This window comes from Euprymna scolopes, chromosome 34 (assembly GCF_053919585.1).
Source record: "Euprymna scolopes isolate OS-2025 chromosome 34, ASM5391958v1, whole genome shotgun sequence".
Lineage (NCBI taxonomy): Eukaryota > Metazoa > Mollusca > Cephalopoda > Sepiida > Sepiolidae > Euprymna > Euprymna scolopes.
In genome coordinates this window covers 35249178-35275484 of record NC_136515.1, presented here as the reverse complement: position 1 = coordinate 35275484, position 26307 = coordinate 35249178, and the positions used below count along the sequence as shown (strand labels likewise).

The following is a 26307-nucleotide window of genomic DNA, read 5'->3' as shown; positions in this document are numbered from 1 at the left end:
ATAGCAAAAAGATATAAAATCAAAAAGAGCATGACCACAACCTTCAAAAACGTAGCAAAAAGATATAAAATCAAAAAGAGCATGACCACAACCTTCAAAAACGTAGCAAAAAGATATAAAATCAAAAAGAGCATGACTACAACCTTCAAAAACGTAGCAAAAAGATATAAAATCAAAAAGAGCATGACCACAACCTTCAAAAACGTAGCAAAAAGATATAAAATCAAAAAGAGCATGACCACAACCTTCAAAGACATAGCAAAAAGATATAAAATCAAGAAGAGCATGACCACAACCTTCAAAAACGTAGCAAAAAGATATAAAATCAAAAAGAGCATGACTACAACCTTCAAAAACGTAGCAAAAAGATATAAAATCAAAAAGAGCATGACCACAACCTTCAAAAACGTAGCAAAAAGATATAAAATCAAGAAGAGCATGACCACAACCTTCAAAAACGTAGCAAAAAGATATAAAATCAAAAAGAGCATGACCACAACCTTCAAAGACATAGCAAAAAGATATAAAATCAAGAAGAGCATGACCACAACCTTCAAAAACGTAGCAAAAAGATATAAAATCAAAAAGAGCATGACCACAACCTTCAAAAACGTAGCAAAAAGATATAAAATCAAGAAGAGCATGACCACAACCTTCAAAAACGTAGCAAAAAGATATAAAATCAAAAAGAGCATGACCACAACCTTCAAAAACGTAGCAAAAAGATATAAAATCAAAAAGAGCATGACCACAACCTTCAAAGACATAGCAAAAAGATATAAAATCAAAAAGAGCATGACCACAACCTTCAAAGACATAGCAAAAAGATATAAAATCAAGAAGAGCATGACCACAACCTTCAAAAACGTAGCAAAAAGATATAAAATCAAAAAGAGCATGACCACAACCTTCAAAAACGTAGCAAAAAGATATAAAATCAAGAAGAGCATGACCACAACCTTCAAAAACGTAGCAAAAAGATATAAAATCAAAAAGAGCATGACCACAACCTTCAAAAACGTAGCAAAAAGATATAAAATCAAGAAGAGCATGACCACAACCTTCAAAAACGTAGCAAAAAGATATAAAATCAAAAAGAGCATGACCACAACCTTCAAAGACATAGCAAAAAGATATAAAATCAAGAAGAGCCTGACCACAACCTTCAAAAACGTAGCAAAAAGATATAAAATCAAGAAGAGCATGACCACAACCTTCAAAAACGTAGCAAAAAGATATAAAATCAAAAAGAGCATGACCACAACCTTCAAAGACATAGCAAAAAGATATAAAATCAAGAAGAGCATGACCACAACCTTCAAAAACGTAGCAAAAAGATATAAAATCAAAAAGAGCATGACCACAACCTTCAAAGACATAGCAAAAAGATATAAAATCAAGAAGAGCATGACCACAACCTTCAAAAACGTAGCAAAAAGATATAAAATCAAAAAGAGCCTGACCACAACCTTCAAAAACGTAGCAAAAAGATATAAAATCAAGAAGAGCATGACCACAACCTTCAAAAACGTAGCAAAAAGATATAAAATCAAAAAGAGCATGACCACAACCTTCAAAAACATAGCAAAAAGATATAAAATCAAGAAGAGCATGACCACAACCTTCAAAAACGTAGCAAAAAGATATAAAATCAAAAAGAGCATGACCACAACCTTCAAAAACATAGCAAAAAGATATAAAATCAAGAAGAGCATGACCACAACCTTCAAAAACGTAGCAAAAAGATATAAAATCAAAAAGAGCATGACCACAACCTTCAAAAACATAGCAAAAAGATATAAAATCAAGAAGAGCATGACCACAACCTTCAAAAACGTAGCAAAAAGATATAAAATCAAAAAGAGCATGACCACAACCTTCAAAGACATAGCAAAAAGATATAAAATCAAGAAGAGCATGACCACAACCTTCAAAAACGTAGCAAAAAGATATAAAATCAAAAAGAGCATGACCACAACCTTCAAAGACATAGCAAAAAGATATAAAATCAAAAAGAGCATGACCACAACCTTCAAAGACATAGCAAAAAGATATAAAATCAAGAAGAGCATGACCACAACCTTCAAAAACGTAGCAAAAAGATATAAAATCAAAAAGAGCATGACCACAACCTTCAAAAACGTAGCAAAAAGATATAAAATCAGAAAGAGCATGACCACAACCTTCAAAGACATAGCAAAAAGATATAAAATCAAAAAGAGCATGACCACAACCTTCAAAGACATAGCAAAAAGATATAAAATCAAGAAGAGCATGACCACAACCTTCAAAAACGTAGCAAAAAGATATAAAATCAAAAAGAGCATGACCACAACCTTCAAAAACGTAGCAAAAAGATATAAAATCAAAAAGAGCATGACCACAACCTTCAAAGACATAGCCAAAAGAAATAAAATCAAAAAGAGCATGACCACAACCTTCAAAGACATAGCAAAAAGATATAAAATCAAGAAGAGCATGACCACAACCTTCAAAAACGTAGCAAAAAGATATAAAATCAAAAAGAGCATGACCACAACCTTCAAAAACGTAGCAAAAAGATATAAAATCAAAAAGAGCATGACCACAACCTTCAAAGACATAGCAAAAAGATATAAAATCAAAAAGAGCATGACCACAACCTTCAAAGACATAGCAAAAAGATATAAAATCAAGAAGAGCATGACCACAACCTTCAAAAACGTAGCAAAAAGATATAAAATCAAAAAGAGCATGACCACAACCTTCAAAGACATAGCAAAAAGATATAAAATCAAAAAGAGCATGACCACAACCTTCAAAAACGTAGCAAAAAGATATAAAATCAAAAAGAGCATGACCACAACCTTCAAAAACGTAGCAAAAAGATATAAAATCAAGAAGAGCATGACCACAACCTTCAAAAACGTAGCAAAAAGATATAAAATCAAGAAGAGCATGACCACAACCTTCAAAAACGTAGCAAAAAGATATAAAATCAGAAAGAGCATGACCACAACCTTCAAAGACATAGCAAAAAGATATAAAATCAAGAAGAGCATGACCACAACCTTCAAAAACGTAGCAAAAAGATATAAAATCAAAAAGAGCATGACCACAACCTTCAAAGACATAGCAAAAAGATATAAAATCAAAAAGAGCATGACCACAACCTTCAAAAACGTAGCAAAAAGATATAAAATCAAAAAGAGCATGACCACAACCTTCAAAGACATAGCAAAAAGATATAAAATCAAAAAGAGCATGACCACAACTTTCAAAGACATAGCAAAAAGATATAAAATCAAGAAGAGCATGACCACAACCTTCAAAAACGTAGCAAAAAGATATAAAATCAAAAAGAGCATGACCACAACCTTCAAAGACATAGCAAAAAGATATAAAATCAAAAAGAGCATGACCACAACCTTCAAAAACGTAGCAAAAAGATATAAAATCAAAAAGAGCATGACCACAACCTTCAAAAACGTAGCAAAAAGATATAAAATCAAGAAGAGCATGACCACAACCTTCAAAAACGTAGCAAAAAGATATAAAATCAAGAAGAGCATGACCACAACCTTCAAAAACGTAGCAAAAAGATATAAAATCAGAAAGAGCATGACCACAACCTTCAAAGACATAGCAAAAAGATATAAAATCAAGAAGAGCATGACCACAACCTTCAAAAACGTAGCAAAAAGATATAAAATCAAAAAGAGCATGACCACAACCTTCAAAGACATAGCAAAAAGATATAAAATCAAAAAGAGCATGACCACAACCTTCAAAGACATAGCAAAAAGATATAAAATCAAGAAGAGCATGACCACAACCTTCAAAAACGTAGCAAAAAGATATAAAATCAAGAAGAGCATGACCACAACCTTCAAAGACATAGCAAAAAGATATAAAATCAAGAAGAGCCTGACCACAACCTTCAAAAACGTAGCAAAAAGATATAAAATCAAGAAGAGCATGACCACAACCTTCAAAAACGTAGCAAAAAGATATAAAATCAAAAAGAGCATGACCACAACCTTCAAAAACGTAGCAAAAAGATATAAAATCAAAAAGAGCATGACCACAACCTTCAAAGACATAGCAAAAAGATATAAAATCAAGAAGAGCATGACCACAACCTTCAAAAACGTAGCAAAAAGATATAAAATCAAAAAGAGCATGACCACAACCTTCAAAAACGTAGCAAAAAGATATAAAATCAAGAAGAGCATGACCACAACCTTCAAAAACGTAGCAAAAAGATATAAAATCAAAAAGAGCATGACCACAACCTTCAAAGACATAGTAAAAAGATATAAAATCAAGAAGAGCATGACCACAACCTTCAAAAACGTAGCAAAAAGATATAAAATCAAAAAGAGCATGACCACAACCTTCAAAGACATAGCAAAAAGATATAAAATCAAAAAGAGCATGACCACAACCTTCAAAGACATAGCAAAAAGATATAAAATCAAAAAGAGCATGACCACAACCTTCAAAAACGTAGCAAAAAGATATAAAATCAAAAAGAGCATGACCACAACCTTCAAAAACGTAGCAAAAAGATATAAAATCAAGAAGAGCATGACCACAACCTTCAAAGACGTAGCAAAAAGATATAAAATCAAAAAGAGCATGACCACAACCTTCAAAGACATAGCAAAAAGATATAAAATCAAAAAGAGCATGACCACAACCTTCAAAGACGTAGCAAAAAGATATAAAATCAAAAAGAGCATGACCACAACCTTCAAAAACGTAGCAAAAAGATATAAAATCAAAAAGAGCCTGACCACAACCTTCAAAAACGTAGCAAAAAGATATAAAATCAATAAGAGCCTGACCACAACCTTCAAAAACGTAGCAAAAAGATATAAAATCAAGAAGAGCCTGACCACAACCTTCAAAAACGTAGCAAAAAGATATAAAATCAAAAAGAGCCTGACCACAACCTTCAAAAACGTAGCAAAAAGATATAAAATCAAGAAGAGCATGACCACAACCTTCAAAAACGTAGCAAAAAGATATAAAATCAAAAAGAGCATGACCACAACCTTCAAAGACATAGCAAAAAGATATAAAATCAAGAAGAGCCTGACCACAACCTTCAAAAACGTAGCAAAAAGATATAAAATCAAGAAGAGCATGACCACAACCTTCAAAAACGTAGCAAAAAGATATAAAATCAAAAAGAGCATGACCACAACCTTCAAAGACATAGCAAAAAGATATAAAATCAAAAAGAGCATGACCACAACCTTCAAAAACGTAGCAAAAAGATATAAAATCAAAAAGAGCATGACCACAACCTTCAAAGACATAGCAAAAAGATATAAAATCAAGAAGAGCATGACCACAACCTTCAAAAACGTAGCAAAAAGATATAAAATCAAGAAGAGCATGACCACAACCTTCAAAAACATAGCAAAAAGATATAAAATTAAAAAGAGCATGACCACAACCTTCAAAGACATAGCAAAAAGATATAAAATCAAGAAGAGCATGACCACAACCTTCAAAAACGTAGCAAAAAGATATAAAATCAAAAAGAGCATGACCACAACCTTCAAAGACATAGCAAAAAGATATAAAATCAAAAAGAGCATGACCACAACCTTCAAAGACATAGCAAAAAGATATAAAATCAAGAAGAGCATGACCACAACCTTCAAAAACGTAGCAAAAAGATATAAAATCAAAAAGAGCATGACCACAACCTTCAAAAACGTAGCAAAAAGATATAAAATCAAGAAGAGCATGACCACAACCTTCAAAAACGTAGCAAAAAGATATAAAATCAAAAAGAGCATGACCACAACCTTCAAAGACATAGCAAAAAGATATAAAATCAAAAAGAGCATGACCACAACCTTCAAAGACATAGCAAAAAGATATAAAATCAAAAAGAGCATGACCACAACCTTCAAAAACGTAGCAAAAAGATATAAAATCAAAAAGAGCATGACCACAACCTTCAAAAACGTAGCAAAAAGATATAAAATCAAGAAGAGCATGACCACAACCTTCAAAGACGCAGCAAAAAGATATAAAATCAAAAAGAGCATGACCACAACCTTCAAAGACATAGCAAAAAGATATAAAATCAAAAAGAGCATGACCACAACCTTCAAAGACGTAGCAAAAAGATATAAAATCAAAAAGAGCATGACCACAACCTTCAAAAACGTAGCAAAAAGATATAAAATCAAAAAGAGCCTGACCACAACCTTCAAAAACGTAGCAAAAAGATATAAAATCAAAAAGAGCCTGACCACAACCTTCAAAAACGTAGCAAAAAGATATAAAATCAAAAAGAGCATGACCACAACCTTCAAAGACATAGCAAAAAGATATAAAATCAAGAAGAGCATGACCACAACCTTCAAAAACGTAGCAAAAAGATATAAAATCAAGAAGAGCATGACCACAACCTTCAAAAACATAGCAAAAAGATATAAAATCAAAAAGAGCATGACCACAACCTTCAAAGACATAGCAAAAAGATATAAAATCAAGAAGAGCATGACCACAACCTTCAAAAACGTAGCAAATAGATATAAAATCAAAAAGAGCATGACCACAACCTTCAAAGACATAGCAAAAAGATATAAAATCAAAAAGAGCATGACCACAACCTTCAAAGACATAGCAAAAAGATATAAAATCAAGAAGAGCATGACCACAACCTTCAAAAACGTAGCAAAAAGATATAAAATCAAAAAGAGCATGACCACAACCTTCAAAGACATAGCAAAAAGATATAAAATCAAAAAGAGCATGACCACAACCTTCAAAGACATAGCAAAAAGATATAAAATCAAAAAGAGCATGACCACAACCTTCAAAAACGTAGCAAAAAGATATAAAATCAAAAAGAGCATGACCACAACCTTCAAAAACGTAGCAAAAAGATATAAAATCAAGAAGAGCATGACCACAACCTGCAAAGACATAGCAAAAAGATATAAAATCAAGAAGAGCATGACCACAACCTTCAAAAACGTAGCAAAAAGATATAAAATCAAAAAGAGCATGACCACAACCTTCAAAAACATAGCAAAAAGATATAAAATCAAAAAGAGCATGACCACAACCTTCAAAAACGTAGCAAAAAGATATAAAATCAAAAAGAGCATGACCACAACCTTCAAAGACATAGCAAAAAGATATAAAATCAAGAAGAGCCTGACCACAACCTTCAAAAACGTAGCAAAAAGATATAAAATCAAGAAGAGCATGACCACAACCTTCAAAAACATAGCAAAAAGATATAAAATCAAGAAGAGCCTGACCACAACCTTCAAAAACGTAGCAAAAAGATATAAAATCAAGAAGAGCATGACCACAACCTTCAAAAACGTAGCAAAAAGATATAAAATCAAAAAGAGCATGACCACAACCTTCAAAGACATAGCAAAAAGATATAAAATCAAGAAGAGCATGACCACAACCTTCAAAAACGTAGCAAAAAGATATAAAATCAAAAAGAGCATGACCACAACCTTCAAAAACGTAGCAAAAAGATATAAAATCAAAAAGAGCATGACCACAACCTTCAAAGACATAGCAAAAAGATATAAAATCAAGAAGAGCATGACCACAACCTTCAAAAACGTAGCAAAAAGATATAAAATCAAGAAGAGCATGACCACAACCTTCAAAGACATAGCAAAAAGATATAAAATCAAGAAGAGCATGACCACAACCTTCAAAGACATAGCAAAAAGATATAAAATCAAGAAGAGCATGACCACAACCTTCAAAAACGTAGCAAAAAGATATAAAATCAAAAAGAGCATGACCACAACCTTCAAAAACGTAGCAAAAAGATATAAAATCAAAAAGAGCATGACCACAACCTTCAAAAACGTAGCAAAAAGATATAAAATCAAAAAGAGCATGACCACAACCTTCAAAGACATAGCAAAAAGATATAAAATCAAGAAGTCCCTGACCACAACCTTCAAAAACGTAGCAAAAAGATATAAAATCAAGAAGAGCATGACCACAACCTTCAAAAACGTAGCAAAAAGATATAAAATCAAAAAGAGCATGACCACAACCTTCAAAAACGTAGCAAAAAGATATAAAATCAAAAAGAGCATGACCACAACCTTCAAAAACGTAGCAAAAAGATATAAAATCAAAAAGAGCATGACCACAACCTTCAAAGACATAGCAAAAAGATATAAAATCAAGAAGAGCCTGACCACAACCTTCAAAAACGTAGCAAAAAGATATAAAATCAAGAAGAGCATGACCACAACCTTCAAAGACATAGCAAAAAGATATAAAATCAAGAAGAGCATGACCACAACCTTCAAAAACGTAGCAAAAAGATATAAAATCAAAAAGAGCATGACCACAACCTTCAAAAACGTAGCAAAAAGATATAAAATCAAAAAGAGCATGACCACAACCTTCAAAAACGTAGCAAAAAGATATAAAATCAAAAAGAGCATGACCACAACCTTCAAAGACATAGCAAAAAGATATAAAATCAAGAAGAGCCTGACCACAACCTTCAAAAACGTAGCAAAAAGATATAAAATCAAGAAGAGCATGACCACAACCTTCAAAAACGTAGCAAAAAGATATAAAATCAAAAAGAGCATGACCACAACCTTCAAAGACATAGCAAAAAGATATAAAATCAAGAAGAGCATGACCACAACCTTCAAAAACGTAGCAAAAAGATATAAAATCAAGAAGAGCATGACCACAACCTTCAAAAACGTAGCAAAAAGACATAAAATCAAAAAGAGCATGACCACAACCTTCAAAGACATAGCAAAAAGATATAAAATCAAGAAGAGCCTGACCACAACCTTCAAAAACGTAGCAAAAAGATATAAAATCAAAAAGAGCATGACCACAACCTTCAAAAACGTAGCAAAAAGATATAAAATCAAAAAGAGCATGACCACAACCTTCAAAGACATAGCAAAAAGATATAAAATCAAAAAGAGCATGACCACAACCTTCAAAGACATAGCAAAAAGATATAAAATCAAGAAGAGCATGACCACAACCTTCAAAAACGTAGCAAAAAGATATAAAATCAAAAAGAGCATGACCACAACCTTCAAAGACATAGCAAAAAGATATAAAATCAAAAAGAGCATGACCACAACCTTCAAAAACGTAGCAAAAAGATATAAAATCAAGAAGAGCATGACCACAACCTTCAAAAACGTAGCAAAAAGATATAAAATCAAAAAGAGCATGACCACAACCTTCAAAGACATAGCAAAAAGATATAAAATCAAGAAGAGCATGACCACAACCTTCAAAAACGTAGCAAAAAGATATAAAATCAAAAAGAGCATGACCACAACCTTCAAAGACATAGCAAAAAGATATAAAATCAAGAAGAGCATGACCACAACCTTCAAAAACATAGCAAAAAGATATAAAATCAAAAAGAGCCTGACCACAACCTTCAAAAACGTAGCAAAAAGATATAAAATCAAGAAGAGCATGACCACAACCTTCAAAAACGTAGCAAAAAGATATAAAATCAAAAAGAGCATGACCACAACCTTCAAAGACATAGCAAAAAGATATAAAATCAAGAAGAGCATGACCACAACCTTCAAAAACGTAGCAAAAAGATATAAAATCAAAAAGAGCATGACCACAACCTTCAAAGACATAGCAAAAAGATATAAAATCAAGAAGAGCATGACCACAACCTTCAAAAACGTAGCAAAAAGATATAAAATCAAAAAGAGCCTGACCACAACCTTCAAAAACGTAGCAAAAAGATATAAAATCAAGAAGAGCATGACCACAACCTTCAAAAACGTAGCAAAAAGATATAAAATCAAAAAGAGCATGACCACAACCTTCAAAGACATAGCAAAAAGATATAAAATCAAGAAGAGCATGACCACAACCTTCAAAGACATAGCAAAAAGATATAAAATCAAGAAGAGCATGACCACAACCTTCAAAAACGTAGCAAAAAGATATAAAATCAAAAAGAGCATGACCACAACCTTCAAAGACATAGCAAAAAGATATAAAATCAAGAAGAGCATGACCACAACCTTCAAAAACGTAGCAAAAAGATATAAAATCACACTGAATGAAAGCAAGAGCAGCATTATCACTACTTGGATGCACTATTCAAAACAACCAAATTTCTCCTGACTACCAAATATTGAGACCACTTTTCAAAATGCACCCCTCTAAATCTTGCATCTCAAAAACGAGCAGTCGGAATGTTTTTGTAGCAAATTTATTCAAAACTTCTCCGACAAAGTACTATTGCTCAACCACAACAAGGAATTTCCACTGCCCCCATCTGCCTTAAACTCTTTTCAGACATTGAAGAATGATTTAAAAAATGATACCTTAATAATCGTTGACTGATAAAGAATTTGAAGTAGAGACAGATGCAAGTACTGGTTGCATTCTTTTTTTGATGGACACTGAACCCGAGTGAAATCAAACATTATATGGTCAAAAAGGAAGTGGTCATGATTGTTGTTGAAGCACTTCAAAAGTGGTACCACTTCCTATTTGGCAGACATTTCAAAGTCATTATGGACCAAAAGATCATCAGTTTTATGTTCAACAACAGTAGAAAATCTAAAATTAAAAATGACAAAAAATGTTGTTGGTGCGTTGAACTATTACAGTTCAAATTCAGTATCATCTACTGCCCGGGAACAGAAAATGCATCTTAGCTCTCACTCACACTTTGCAAGATGTTTGTGATTTGCATCTTCGATTATGCCATTCTGGTGTTATACGGTTCTGCCAATTTATCAGAACAAGGAATCTCCCATTCTTTTTAGACCAAATAAAACTCCTGCTCCTCTTGCCAGTATCTGAAACCTAAATTTGGCAGTGGTAACACGGGAACACTCATAAAGGCCATACTATCTTTCCATCGATTGAACATCGACTTTAAAGGTGCATTACCAACTTCTTTACATGCTAACAAATACCTACTTACTATAATTGATGAGTATTCTCACTTTACTTTTGCTTTTTCCTGTAAGGACATGACAAGCAAAACCATCATTCGCTGTTTGAACCAACTATTTTCTATTTTTGGTATACCTGAGATCATACATACAGACCGAGCTAGCGAGAGAAATTAGAGACTTCTCACATGGAAAAGGTATTGCTATATCTAAAACAAGTAGATACCACCTAGAAGGTAATGGACAAGTTGCAAAAACTTGTGACTCCTCATGACAGACTATTCAGGTATAGCCGTAAATCCTTCTCTGGGACTTGAATTCCTTCTTGGCCAAAATATATATATATGCTAAAAATCACACTAAAACTAGTCAACTCAATCCTCCTGTAACTTCAACTACTCTGTTAGACATCAACCCTTACTATGCTTATGTGTAACTACATTCTGGTGCTGAAACTACTATTTATGTGCGGGACATAGCTCTTAACTCCTCTAATGAAGAACTTCCTAATAGAAACTACTCTGTAAGTCCCAAAGCCTCTTAAGAACAATCTACTGATGAAGGAATGGCCAATGAAGTGGAAAAGAATTTCTTGTTTACTTCTGAAGATATCAACACCTCCCAAGAATTAAATACTAAAGACTTAAATTTCCATGAATCTGTACGAAGATCATGTAGAGTACAAAAATCCCTAGTAAACATAAGGATTTCATAATTTGATGCTAGACAGACAATCCTTAATAATCTCCTTCATAACCCCTCTCATAATAATTCTTCAAAGGGAAAATGTTATGGTTTTAAATTATTCTTGCACCCCCCCCCTTACCCCTTTAGTATTATCACTTCCAGCAACCCTAGCAAGTACCGTAGATTATTTCCCTTGGGAGATGTTATTCTGCCATTACAACTCTCATCAAGAACACAACACGTGTATTCTTTTAGTTAATAAAACCTATATTAATATATATATTAGTATATTAGTATATTAATATATTAATATATTAATAAATTATATATATTAATATATTAATATATATAATTTATTAATGGTATACCGATCTCTCCTCACATTTTCAAATACTCTTTCACTCATTTCACAGGATTTACATAAAAGTTTTTTTAATCCATGTAAAATCCTGTCCTTTCAACTGGAAGTTTTCAGTTTTACAATTGAATCATTAATTCACAATTAACCAAAACTACCCATAATTTTGGCCGTGGCATTCACAGAAACTCAACAGCAATTTCACTTTAATTGCAAGATAAATCTAATCATAAAAAAAATGTTGATACTAAAATGTCTTTTTTATCTTCTAACAAACAGGTATTTTTAATTATACTAGATATGCAAGCAGAGACCATACATCGTTGTTTGTATATCATTACCCTCCCCAAACAAAAATAAATAAATGAATAAAATAAAAATAAAACAACGGAAAGAACGTAATGGTTGAAAGGATGATATATCATGATCACAGAAGTGATACTATGCTACCCGCTTTTTCCTTAGAAGAGCATAACTCAGGGATGATGAAATCAAGACGAGCGAACATATATCACAGTGAGCTCCTCATCTCCTCAAAAGAACAAGTAATGCCTAGGAGGATAATCTTATGACAACATACTAGATACTACACTACTTCGCCCCCCCACACACACACAAAGGAGGAGGTAATGGCTAATGTCCAGGAGGATTACTTCATGACAACAGAATATATACTACACTGTGCCCTCCCCTTGAATCATGCATTGAAAGGTAGTACATTGGCCTGAAATATTATAATGAACCAAATTGCATGGAGCATCAAAAACGGTCGAATTAATAGAAGTAATAGTACAGTCTCAAACAGACAGATACCAAATCTACAATACTAAGAGAAGTACAATAGTATAATTAATAAAAAGAATAGTATGGTTCCGGTTTCAGACAGATGGGTAACAAGTGTTACACCCTCAATAATTTAAGTCTTGCTGCGTAGATGACAACGTTTTTTTTTAACCTGTGTAATTATTTGTTTTTGAACTTAAAATTTTAATAATTTACTAATAATAATAAAGATTTCATATATTTTTTTAAATATTTACAAATGATAATAAAGATTTTATATATTTTTTAAATATTTACAAATGATAATAAAGATTTTATATAATACCATTTTTATATATTTTTAAAAATATTTACAAATGATAATTATTTTATATATTTTTTAAATATTTAATCATTATAATTATTTTATATATGTTTTCAATATTTACAAATGATAATAAAGATTTTATATATTTTTTTAAATATTTACTAATGATAATAAAGATTTTATATATTTGTTAAATATTAAGAAATGATAATTATTTCATATATTTTTTTAAATATTTACAAATGATAATTATTTTATATATTTTTTAAATATTTACAAATTATAATTATTTTATATATTTTTTAAATACTTACAAATGATAATTATTTTATATTTTTTTAAATATTTACAAATGATAATAAAGATTTTATATATTTTTTACATATTTACTAACGATAATAAAGATTTTATATATTTTTAAATATTTACAAATGATAATTATTTTCTATATTTGTTAAATATTTACAAATGATAATTATTTTCTATATTTTTTAAATATTTACAAATTATAATTATTTTATATAGTTTTTTAATATTTACAAATTATAATTATTTTACATATTTTTTAAATATTTACAAATTATAATTATTTTGTATATTTTTTAAATATTTACAAATAATAATAAAGATTTTATATATTTTTAAATATTTACTAATGATAATAAAGATTTTATATATTTTTTAAATATTTACAAATGATAATTATTTTATATATATTTTTTAAATATTTACAAATTATAACTATTTTATATATTTTTTAAATATTTACAAATTATAACTATTTTATATATTTTTTAAATATTTACAAATTATAATTTTTTTATATATATTTTTAAATATTTACAAATGAAAATTATTTTATATATATTTTTAAATATTTACAAATTATAATAAAGATTTTATTTTAAATATTTACAAATGATAATAAAGATTTTATATATTTTTAAATATTTACAAATGATAATTATTTTATATATTTTTTAAATATTTACAAATGATAATTATTTCATATATTTTTTAAATATTTACAAATGATAATTATTTTATTTATATATTAAATATTTACAAATGATAATAAAGATTTTATATATTTTTTAAATATTTACTAATGATAATAAAGATTTTATATATTTTTTAAATATTTACAAATTATAATTATTTTATATATTTTGTTAAATATTTACAAGTGAAAATTATTTTATATATTTTTTTAAATATTTACAAATGATAATTAGTTTATATATTTTTTAAATATTTACAAATGATAATTATTTTATATATTTTTTAAAATATTTACAAATTATAATTAATATTGTATTTTAAATATTTACAAATGATAAAGATTTTATATATTTTTTAAATATTTACAAATGATAATTATTTTATATATTTTTTTTAATATTTACAAATGATAATTATTTGATATATTTTTTAAATATTTACAAATGATAATAAAGATTTTGTATATTTTTTTTAATATTTACTAATGATAATAAAGAGTTTATATATTTTTTAAATATTTACAAATGATAATTATTTTATATATTTTTTAAATATTTACAAATGATAATAAAGATTTTATATATTTTTTAAATATTTACTAATGATAATAAAGATTTTATATATTTTATAAATATTTACAAATGATAATTATTTCATATATTTTTTAAATATTTACAAATGATAATTATTTTATATACTTTTTAAATATTTACAAATTATAATCTTTTTATATATATTTTTAAATATTTACAAATGATAATTATTTTATATATTTTTTAAATATTTACAAATGATAATTATTTTATATGTATATTAAATATTTACAAATGATAATAAAGATTTTATATATTTTTAAAATATTTACTAATGATAATAAAGATTTTATATATTTTTTAAATATTTACAAATGATAATTATTTTATATATTTTCTTTAAATATTTACAGATGATAATTATTTTATATATTTTTTAATATTTACAAATGATAATTATTTTATATATGTTTTTAAATATTTACAAATGATAATAAAGATTTTATATATTTTTTAAATATTTACTAATGATAATAAAGATTTTATATATTTTTTAAATATTTACAAATGATAGTTATTTTATATATTTTTTTTAATATTTACAAGTGAAAATTATTGTATATATTTTTTAAATATTTACAAATTATTTTATATATTTTTAAATATTTACAAATGATAATTATTTTATATATATTTTTTAAATATTTACTAATGATAATAAAGATTTTATATATTTTTTAAATATTTACAAATGATAATTATTTTATATATTTTTTTAAATATTTACAAATTATAACTATTTTATATATTTTTTAAATATTTACAAATTATAATTTTTTTATATATATTTTTAAATATGTACAAATGATAATTATTTTATATATATTTTTAAATATTTACAAATTATAATAAAGATTTTATTTTAAATATTTACAAATGATAATAAAGATTTAAATATTTTTAAATATTTACAAATGATAATTATTTTATATATTTTTTAAATATTTACAAATGATAATTATTTCATATATTTTTTAAATATTTACAAATGATAATTATTTTATATATATATTAAATATTTACAGATGATAATAAAGATTTTATATATTTTTTAAATATCTACTAATGATAATAAAGATTTTATATATTTTTTAAATATTTACAAATTATAATTATTTTATATATTTTTTTAAATATTTACAAGTGAAAATTATTTTATATATTTTTTTAAATATTTACAAATTATAATTAGTTTATATATTTTTTAAATATTTACAAATGATAATTATTTTATATATTTTTTTAAATATTTACAAATTATAATAAAGATTTTATTTTAAATATTTTCAAATGATAATAAAGATTTTATATATTTTTTAAATATTTACTAATGATAATTATTTTATATACTTTTTTAAATATTTACAAATGATAATTATGTTATATATTTTTTAAATATTTACAAATGATAATAATGATTTTGTATATTTTTTAAATATTTACTAATGATAATAAAGAGTTTATATATTTTTTAAATATTTACAAATGATAATTATTTTATATACTTTTTTAAATGTTTACAAATGATAATTAGTTTATATATTTTTTAAATATTTACAAATTATAATTATGTTATATATTTTTTAAATATTTACAAATGATAATTATTTTATATATATTTTTAAATATTTTCAAATGATAATAAAGATTTTATATATGTTTTAAATATTTACTAATGATAATAAAGATTTTATATATTTTATAAATATTTACAAATGATAATTATTTTATATATTTTTAAATATTTACAAATTATAATTATTTTATATATATTTTTAAATATTTACAAATGATAATTATTTTATATATTTTTAAATATTTACAAATGATAATTATTTTATATGTATATTAAATATCTACAAATGATAATAAAGATTTTATATATTTTTAAAATATTTACAAATGATAATAAAGATTTTATATACTTTTAAATATTTACAAATGATAATTATTTTATATATTTATTTAAATATTTACAAGCGAAAATTATTTTATATATTTTTTTAAATATTTACAAATTATAATTTTTATATATATTTTTAAATATTTACAAATGATAATTATTTCATATATTTTTTAAATATTTACAAATGATAATTATTTTATATATGTATTAAATATTTACAAATGATAATAAAGATTTTATATATTTTTAAAATATTTACAAATGATAATAAAGATTTTATATATTTTTTAAATATTTACAAATGATAATTATTATATATATTTTTTTAAATATTTACAGATGATAATTATTTTATATATGTTTTTAAATATTTACAAATGATAATAAAGATTTTATATATTTTTTAAATATTTACTAATGATAATAAAGATTTTATATATATTTTACATATTTACAAATGATAGTTATTTTATATATTTTTTTTAATATTTACAAGTGAAAATTATTGTATATATTTTTTTAAATATTTACAAATTATTTTATATATTTTTAAATATTTACAAATGATAATTATTTTATATATATTTAAATATTTACAAATGATAATAAAGATTTTATATATTTTTAAATATTTACTAATGATAATAAAGATTGTATATAATTTTTAAATATTTACAAATGATAATTATTTTAAATATTGTTTTAAATATTTACAAATTATAATTATTTTACATATTTTTTTAAATATTTACAAATTATAATTATTTTATATATTTTTTAAATATTTACAAATTATAATTATTTTATATATTTTTTAAATATTTACAAATGATAATTATTTTATATATATTTTTTAAATATTTACAAATTATTATTATTTTATATATTTTTTAAATATTTACTAATTATAATAAAGATTTTATTTATTTTTTAATATTTACAAATGTTAATTATTTTATATATTTTTATAAATATGTGCAAATTATAATTATTTTATTTATTTTGTTTAATATTTACAAATGATAATTATTTTATATATATTTTTAATATTTACAAATTATAATTATTTTATATATTTTTTAAATATTTACAAATGATAATAAAGATTTTACATATTTTTTAAATATGTACTAATGATAATAAAGATTTTATATATTTTTTAAATATTTACAAATTATAATTATTTTCTATATTCTTTTAAATATTTACAGATGATAATTATTTTGTATATGTTTTAAATATTTACAAATTATGATTATTTTATATATTTTTTTAAATATTTACAAATGATAATAAAGATTTTTTATATTTTTTAATATTTACTAATGATAATAAAGATTTTATATATTTTTAAATATTTACTAATGATAATAAAGATTGTATATATTTTTTAAATATTTACAAATGATAATTATTTTATATATTTTTGTAAATATTTACAAATTATAATTATTTTATATATTTTTTAAATATTTACAAATGAAAATTATTTTATATATTTTTTTAAATATTTACAAATGATAATAAAGATTTATATATTTTTTAAATATTTACAAATGATAATAAAGATTTTATATATTTTTTAAATATTTACAAATGATAATAATTTTATATATTTTTTTAAATATTTACAAATTGTAATTATTTGATATATTTTTTAAATATTTACAAATGATAATTATTTCATATATTTTTTTTTTTAAATATTTACAAATTATAATAAAGATTTTATATATTTTAAAAAATATTTACAAATTATAATAAAAATTTTATATATTTTAAAAAATATTTACAAATAATAATAAAAATGTTATATTTTTTAATAATGTTAAATAATTTAATAATAAAGATTTTATAATTTGTTTTTAAAAATATATACAAATTTTATTAAAGATGTATATATTTTTGTTAATAATTTACAAATTTTAATAAAAATGTTATACTTTTTCCTATAACAGATTTATCCCGATGGTATTATGTCCAAGCATTTGCAAACGTGGGAACCTGGAATTGAAGCAGAATTCAGAGGACCATTTGGAAATTTTTCCATGCAACTAATTGCTAAGGTTCATCAATTTTTGAAAACTTATACTTATGTAGCATGGATCCTGGCTTGGGTGGTTGCATCTTTGGAAATGTATAAAGATCTACACTAACAATTAAAAATGTTATAAATGATGAATGAAAAATGGGCAAAAATGACCGGATATAAATTCACCAAAGAGGCGGTACAAATTAAAGGATAAAACTTGTTTAGCAAACCAAACATATTTTTATACAAATTTATAGTGATGTGAAAGATATATTGACTTAATAGTTTGTTAGAAAATTCGAGGAAAAAAAATGTTTGTTGATATAGACTGCACTTCTGGCAGTTGAGGTTAGCAAATGTTGTAAACCTTTTAGAATTTTTTTAAAATTTTGTCATTTTAGAGATATTTTCATGTTTGTGTGTTTAATCAATTCATTCGGGAAATTTAAACAGAGTCCACCGATTGTAAACAATTTATTGCATATAATTAATTGAAGAGAAGCTGTTATTTTTTGTATAGAAAGGGTGAGAGACTAATGTTTTCTTAGCTAATTATTTAATTAATTTCTTAACTTAATTGAAATGGGTGACATATAGAAGGTAAGGTAACATTTCGTATGTTTCTTAAAGTAGTATCTGTGGTGTGTCTTGTAGTTGCTTTTCACAGACAGACTCTCATTAATATATAATAATACTATATCTATCTATATATCTATAAAAGTCTATAAAAGTGAATGCGCGCGTTTGTGTGTGTGTGTGAGTACATTTTCCAACGCAATAACTCTGTCAATTTTCAGTCTACAGACTCGAAATTTGATAAACAGGGTACTGAGATTTAGGAAAATCTTTGTAATCCGGTTTCGGCCAGAAATTTGGTTGTTAAGGGGTCAAAGTTCAACGATTTCACCTTTGAGAACTCTACCAAATTCCTCTGCCAATTTTGGGTCTAAACACTTGAAATTTTAGATATACATTCCTTGGACATGGATCTAACTTAATACCTTAATTTGAGCACAAAACTATAAATGTTAAGGGGGTCATAGTAAGGGTCAAAGTTTAAAAAATTTACCTTTTTTTTTTTTTTGCTCAACATACACCTCCAAACATCCGGGCAACGCCGGGCTGAAATGCTAGCCTATCTATATATCTATAAAAGTGAAAGTGTCTGTCTGTCTGTCTGTGTATCTGTGTGTCTATGTGTGTACATTTCTCTACGCAATGACTCTGTCAATTTTTAGTCTACAGACTCGAAATTTGATATACAGGGTACTGAGACTTGGAAAAATCTATTGATCGGTTTTTTGGCCAGAAATTTGGCGATTAAGGGGTCAAAATTCAGCGATTTGACCTTTGAGAACTCTACCGAACTCCTCCAACAATTTTGGGTCTAAACACTTGAAATTTTAGATATAGGTTCATTGGATATGGATCTAACTTAATAATTCGATTTGAGCCCAAAACAATAAATGTTAAGGGGTCATAATAGGGGTCAAAGTTAAAAATATTGATGACTTTTTTTTTTTTTTGCTCAACATATATCTCCAAATACCCAGGCAACGCCAGGCACCCATGCTAGTATATCTATAAAAGTGAACGTGTCTGTGTATCTGTGTGTCAGTGCGTGTACATTTCCCTATGCAATAACTCTGTCAATTTTAAGTCTACAGTCTCGAAATTTGATATACAGGGTACTGAGATTTGGGAAACTATTTGTGATCGGTTTTCGGCCAGAAATTTGACTGTTAAGGGATGAAAGTTCAACGATTTGACCTTTGAGGACTCTACCAAACTCCTCCGACAGTTTGGGGTCTAAACACTTGAAATTTTAGATATAGGTTCCTTGGACATGAATCTAACTTAATAACTGGATTTGAGCCCAAAATAATAAATTTGGAGGGGCCATAATAGGGATTAAAGTTTTAAAAAATTGACCTCTGCGGTCTCTACCAAATTACTCAGACAATTTCTGGTCTAAACATTTGAAATTTTACATAAAGAGATAGGGCAAGCTTTTTCATTGGTTTGGCTCGAAAATCTTTAGTTACCAATATATAAATGTATGTTTGCATGTCTGCCTAAAACTTTCGACAGAGGCGACGGATTTTCACAAGATCAGTATCGTTTAGAAGTTCGACCTTTCATACGACAAATATCGAAAAATTGGCTAAAAACATTAATATCTTCACCTTTGACTAGGCATTTTCTATAGGGGGGGGTCACTTTTTTCGCCGATATTTTTTAAACTTATCCTCTCCTTTCGATTGTCTAGCCTAAATGTTAACATAAGTCACTCCAGGTTTGTTGGTCGTCGTTACTGCAAAGTTTTTTTCCCCGTTCTTTTCCTCCTACACGGTACGGGTTCGAGCCTGCCTTCCTACTACCACTTTTTTTTTTTTTTTGCTCAACATACAAACCCGGGCAACGCTGGGCTGAAAGTGAACGTGTCTGTGTGTGCACATTTCCCTACGCAATAACTCTGTCAAGTTTTAGTCTACAGGCTTGAAATTTGATGTACAGGGTACTGAGATTTTGGAAAATCTATGTGACCGGGTCTTGGCCAGAAATTTGGCTGTTAAGGGGTCAAAGTTCAACGATTTCACCTTTGAGAACTCTACTAAACTCCTGCGACAATTTTGGGTCTAAACACTTGAAATTTTAGATATAGGGTCCTTGGACATGGATCTAACTTAATTTGAGCCCAAAACAATAAATGTTAAGGGGGTCGTAATAGGGGTTAAAGTTACAAAAATTACCTTCATTTTTTTTTTTTTTGCTCAACATACACCTCCAAACACCCGGCCAACGCCGGCAACCCATGCTAGTATACCTACAAATGTGAACATGTCTGTGTATCTCTGTGTCTGTGTGTGTACATTTCCCTACGCAATAACTCTGTCAATTTTAAGTCTACAGACGCGAAATTTGATATACAGGCAACTGATTTTAGGAAAATCTTTCTAATCGATTTTCGGCCAGAAATTTGGCTGTTAAGGAGTAAAAGTTCAATGTTTTGAGCTTTGAAAACTCTACCAAACTCCTCAGCCAATTTTGGGTCTAAACACTTGAAATTTTAGATATAGGTTCCTTAGACACAGATCTTACTTAATAACTTGATTTGAGCCCAAAACTATAAATGTTAAGGGGGTCATAATAGGGGTCAAATTTAGAAAAAATTAACCGCTATCTTTTTTTCTTTTTGCTCAACATACACCTCCAAAAACCCGGGCAACGCCCGGCTGAAATGCAAGTGTATATATATATATATATATATATATATATATATATATATATATATATATATATATATATATATACTAGCAGCTCCGCTCGGCTTTGTTCGGGTCCTATGTACTGTTCATAAGGTTATGTGTATATGTATATACAAGTTAGAAAAGCATTTCATCCAAGGCATGAAAATTGTTAAACAAAATGTTATTACTATAGGCTTTAAAAATAAAGGTACAAGATTCAATTTGAAATTTATTTATCTTCAAAGTGCACTTTTATAAATTTCACAAAGTAAGGTATAAAAATTTAATTTAAATTGAATAAAATAATTACCTTGAATTTATTTCGTGTAATATACATTCTGTTGCACTTTAAAAAAAATCAATGGAAATTTTATATCTATATCATTAATTGCTAGATGAAAGATAATGTTTTTAATTTACAACATATTGTATTTATATTTGCACCGGAAAGCCGGTCTGATGGGACATCCATGTTACATGATATTTCAAGAAAGATCTCCTTGACAGATATTTATTTGACTTATACATACGTATATATATGGAAACAATTTTGTGTTTACTATGAACATTTTACACAAATATTATGCAAGTATAAATTATGTAGAATATCTGCATGAATATAATTACATGTAATTGTTAACTAAAGATTATTATCCCATTAGAAAACCGAATCAACTAATAGGGAATTAATTAAAATGAATGTTTAATAGAATATGCAAATTAGCTAGATCGTTGGCAAGTGAATGCAATTCCACAACCCATATATAAGAAAATTGTATTTTATTTTTAAATAAATAGAAAAAAGGGTTGTCTTTTTTCTGTTGTTCTTGGTTTTTGGGCTGGCATCAAAATGTAGTATCTGTTCTGCAGATGCTGCACTTAAGATGGTTTGTGCCAGTCAATGGAGGGGAAACCCTCTATACTGGTACAATTATTATTTTTGGTAACCAGAGTGCCCCCTTTTTGCCTACTTTTAGGGGAGCTGGTTTTTACCTCACATTAAAAACGGCCTTGTGCCTAATTTGCTCAGTGGGGGAGCAAATAAATACCATCTGTTCTGCAGATGCTACACTTAAGGTAATTTGTCCTTGTCAATGGAGGGGACAATTATTATTTTTGATCCCAACCAGAGTACCTCTTTTCCCTTTTTTTTCGGGGAGCTGGTTTAACCCCACATAAAAATGACCTTATGTTACATTTTGCTTTGGTGGGAAAGCAAATAAATACTAATAAATAGAAAAAAGGGTTGCCTTTTTTTCTGTTGTTCCTGGCCTTCAGGCCGGGATCAAAGTGTAGTATCTGTTTTGGCAGATACTGCAAGCAAAGACCATATGTGGGGGCAATCCCACATATAAGACCTTGGTCAATGTAGGGGAACCCCTTCATACCAATTGTCACTATCCAGCTCCCCTACTCCCCGGGGAGCTGGTCCCCATTTCCTTTTCACCCCTCACATTAAAAATCGGCCTTGTGCCTAATTTGCCCGGGTGTTTGGAGGTGTGTGTGTTACAAGAAAGGTCTCCCTTTTCTTGTAAGTAAGAAAAATATTAGAAAAGTAAAAATGAGATTAGATAGGCCGAGATTCGAACCTCGTAAACAAGGTCCAGGAACAGGGTCAGAAATAGAAATTTCGCATTGTTTAGTTTTCACATAAAATAGTTTAGATTTGTTGTTTGAAAAGGAATTTAATTATTCAATTCTTTTTATGAAAACTGAATTAAAATAAGGTCAGTTAGAAGAACGAACAATAGCAAATTTAAATATGTTGAAAAATAAGTTAGGTCGACAAATAGGTTCGAAAAAATTCATTTTCTACAAAAGTGGTTTGGAAACGTTTAGGCCACATGAGTTCTCCACGAGGTCCAGCACGTTTTGGACATGCGTATGACGTCATGGCAGAAATATATTCTGAATATAAGAGTTAGAGAGACGGTAGACAGAGTTAGAGAGACGATAGACAGAGTTGGACAGACGGGAGACAGAGCTGACATTGGTCAGAAGAGGGTCCTCCTTTGGAAGCGAAGGGTTGAAAGTTTTAATCATGTAGTCGACTTTTGAATTCCTGGATGTCATCATAATTGCAAGCGGCCGAATGTAATAAAGAACACATCGTATTTTGTAACTGCATCTTCGTGTTGTGTCATTCTTCAACAATTAAAGGTAATGTGAAACATCCTTTATATGAACATTGTGTCCATTCATCATTATAATGAACTTTTGTATAAACCATCTAAGTAATGTGTCCCCCTCTCTATCATAAGTAATGACTGTCCTCTCTTCTCTGTGTTAAAGAACTGATCACCACCTCTCTCCTCTCTTTACAATCTATGTAATAAGTCCACAGACTGTAAAAGGTATAAATGTCTCTCTCACTCCTCTCTCTTTTTCCCCTCTCTCACTCCTCTCTCTTTTTCCCTCTCTCACTCCTCTCTCTTTTTCCCTCTCTCACTGTATTACATTTCACCGTCTCTCCACAATATGAACACCCGGCTATACAACGTGTTGAGAAAAAAAAAAAAAGGTGGTAGAAGGAAAGCAGGCTCGAACCCGTACCACGAAGGAGGAAAAAAATGTGACGCCTTTGCTGTTACGACCACCGCCAAACCGGAAGTGACATAGGTTTAAATTAAGGCTAGACAATCGAAAAGGGGGGGATGACTTTCGAAAATATCGGTGAAAAAAGCGACCCCTCTCTGTAGAAAAGTGCCCAGTTGAGGGTGAAGAAATTAATGATTTTAGCCAATTTTTCCGTATTTGTCGTCTGAAGGTTCGAGCTTCAAAACGATACCAATTTTGTGAAAATCCGTCGCTTCTGTCGAAAGTGGTGGGCAGACATGCAAACATACATACATACATTTATATATTAGTAATTAAAAATTTTGGACCCAAACCGATGAAAAAGCTTGCCCATCTCTGAATACCCTTTATGTAAAATTTCAAATGTTTAGACCAGAAATTTTCTGAGTAATTTGGTAGAGACCGCAGAGGTCAAATTTTTAAAAACTTTGACCCCTATTATGACCCCTTAACATTTATTGTTTTGGGCTCAAATAAAGTTATTAAGTTAGATCCATGTCCAAGGAACCTATATCTAAAATTTCAAGTGTTTAGACCCCAAACTGTCGGAGGAGTTTGGTAGAGTCCTCAAAGGTCAAATCGTTGAACTTTCATCCCTTAACAGTCAAATTTCTGGCCGAAAACCGATCACAAATAGTTTCCCAAATCTCAGTATTCTGTATATCAAATTTCGCGTCTGTAGACTAAAAATTGACAGAGTTATTGTGTAGGGAAATGTACACAGACAGGCCGACACACAGACACGTTCACTTTTATAGATATATATATAACACCATTACATAAATTCATCCATGCTAATGTCATCAGAATAACCAATAGTCTTAGAAGAGCATTGTTTTAATTATTTTAAAAAATATAATTTGAAAATAAATAAAACGTGCAATAAAAATCTCATTTTTGCAGTTGCTTAAAAACCACTGTTGAGTTGCACATTTTTATCAACAAGAAAATGTAAAGATGTCAAATATAAGAGAAAAGATTTTATCACAAATTATGACTAACCTACATAATATATGACATCCATTTTAACAAACACAGAGATCCACATGCTGGATACTCCACCAGACTAGATAAAGTATTGTCCTGGAATCCAGTAAGACCAAGAGACCAAAACGAATCATATAAAAATGGTTAATTGGGGAGAGGAAACTAATGTCCTCAATGTATTTACTAACTCAGTGCTTGAGAGATAAAGAACTTTAATGGAACATTCGAATATCTATAGATCTCATATGGCGTTCAAGTTTTAACCCCCAGGTAATGGGCCCCTTAATTTCTGAGAACTTTGACTGAAGTAAAATAAAACAAAAAGTATTCCTACTGGTACACATCTCGAAAATGTAGCCGTTAAACCTGATATAGTAATTTGGGACAGAGCGAATAAAAAAACGACCATAATAGAGGTCAGTGTACCCAATGATACAGGGCTTAACAGAGCTGAGAGGGAAAAGATAACAAAGTATCAGGGACTTATGTATGATATGAAACGAAATTGGAAACTAAAAGAAGTTTCAATTATACCAATCATCATAGGAGCAACTGGGCTTATGAAAAAGAACTTTAAAAAGTACATAGCAACTATACCCGGTGAACCAAGTGCAAGAGAGATACAAACGATTGCACTGAAAGGGACAGTCAGAATCCTAAAAAGATCTCTTGGTTGGATTCACTAAAATGGGGATAAATGTCAGACATCTGGTTGAATGCCCCCCCCCCCAGAAGAAAAAGATGAAGAAAAAAAAATTGTATGTATACACACTTGTCGCATGGGCATATACTCCCACATACAAATATCGGTTGAGACCTCTGAAATAAGGGGTGAATGTCTAGCATCCAGTAGGATAGGATACTCCATCCCCAGCAAAAACAAAAATTTAAAAAAAAAAAAA

General features: G+C 28.1%; 1 protein-coding gene across 2 annotated transcripts in view; it reads left to right on the top strand.

Annotated features, from left to right (window-relative positions):
• Positions 1-26307, top strand: part of LOC145259174 (NADH-cytochrome b5 reductase-like) — a 220054-nt gene that overhangs the window by 151876 nt on the left and 41871 nt on the right. Inside the window, exon 4 of one of the 2 annotated variants that reach the window (XM_080116931.1) lies at positions 18517-18624. The exons of the other annotated variant lie outside the window; for it this stretch is intronic. Coding sequence (XP_079973057.1) covers positions 18517-18624 — 108 coding nt within the window. The remainder of the gene's footprint in view (positions 1-18516; positions 18625-26307) is intronic. 2 annotated transcript variants of the gene reach the window in all.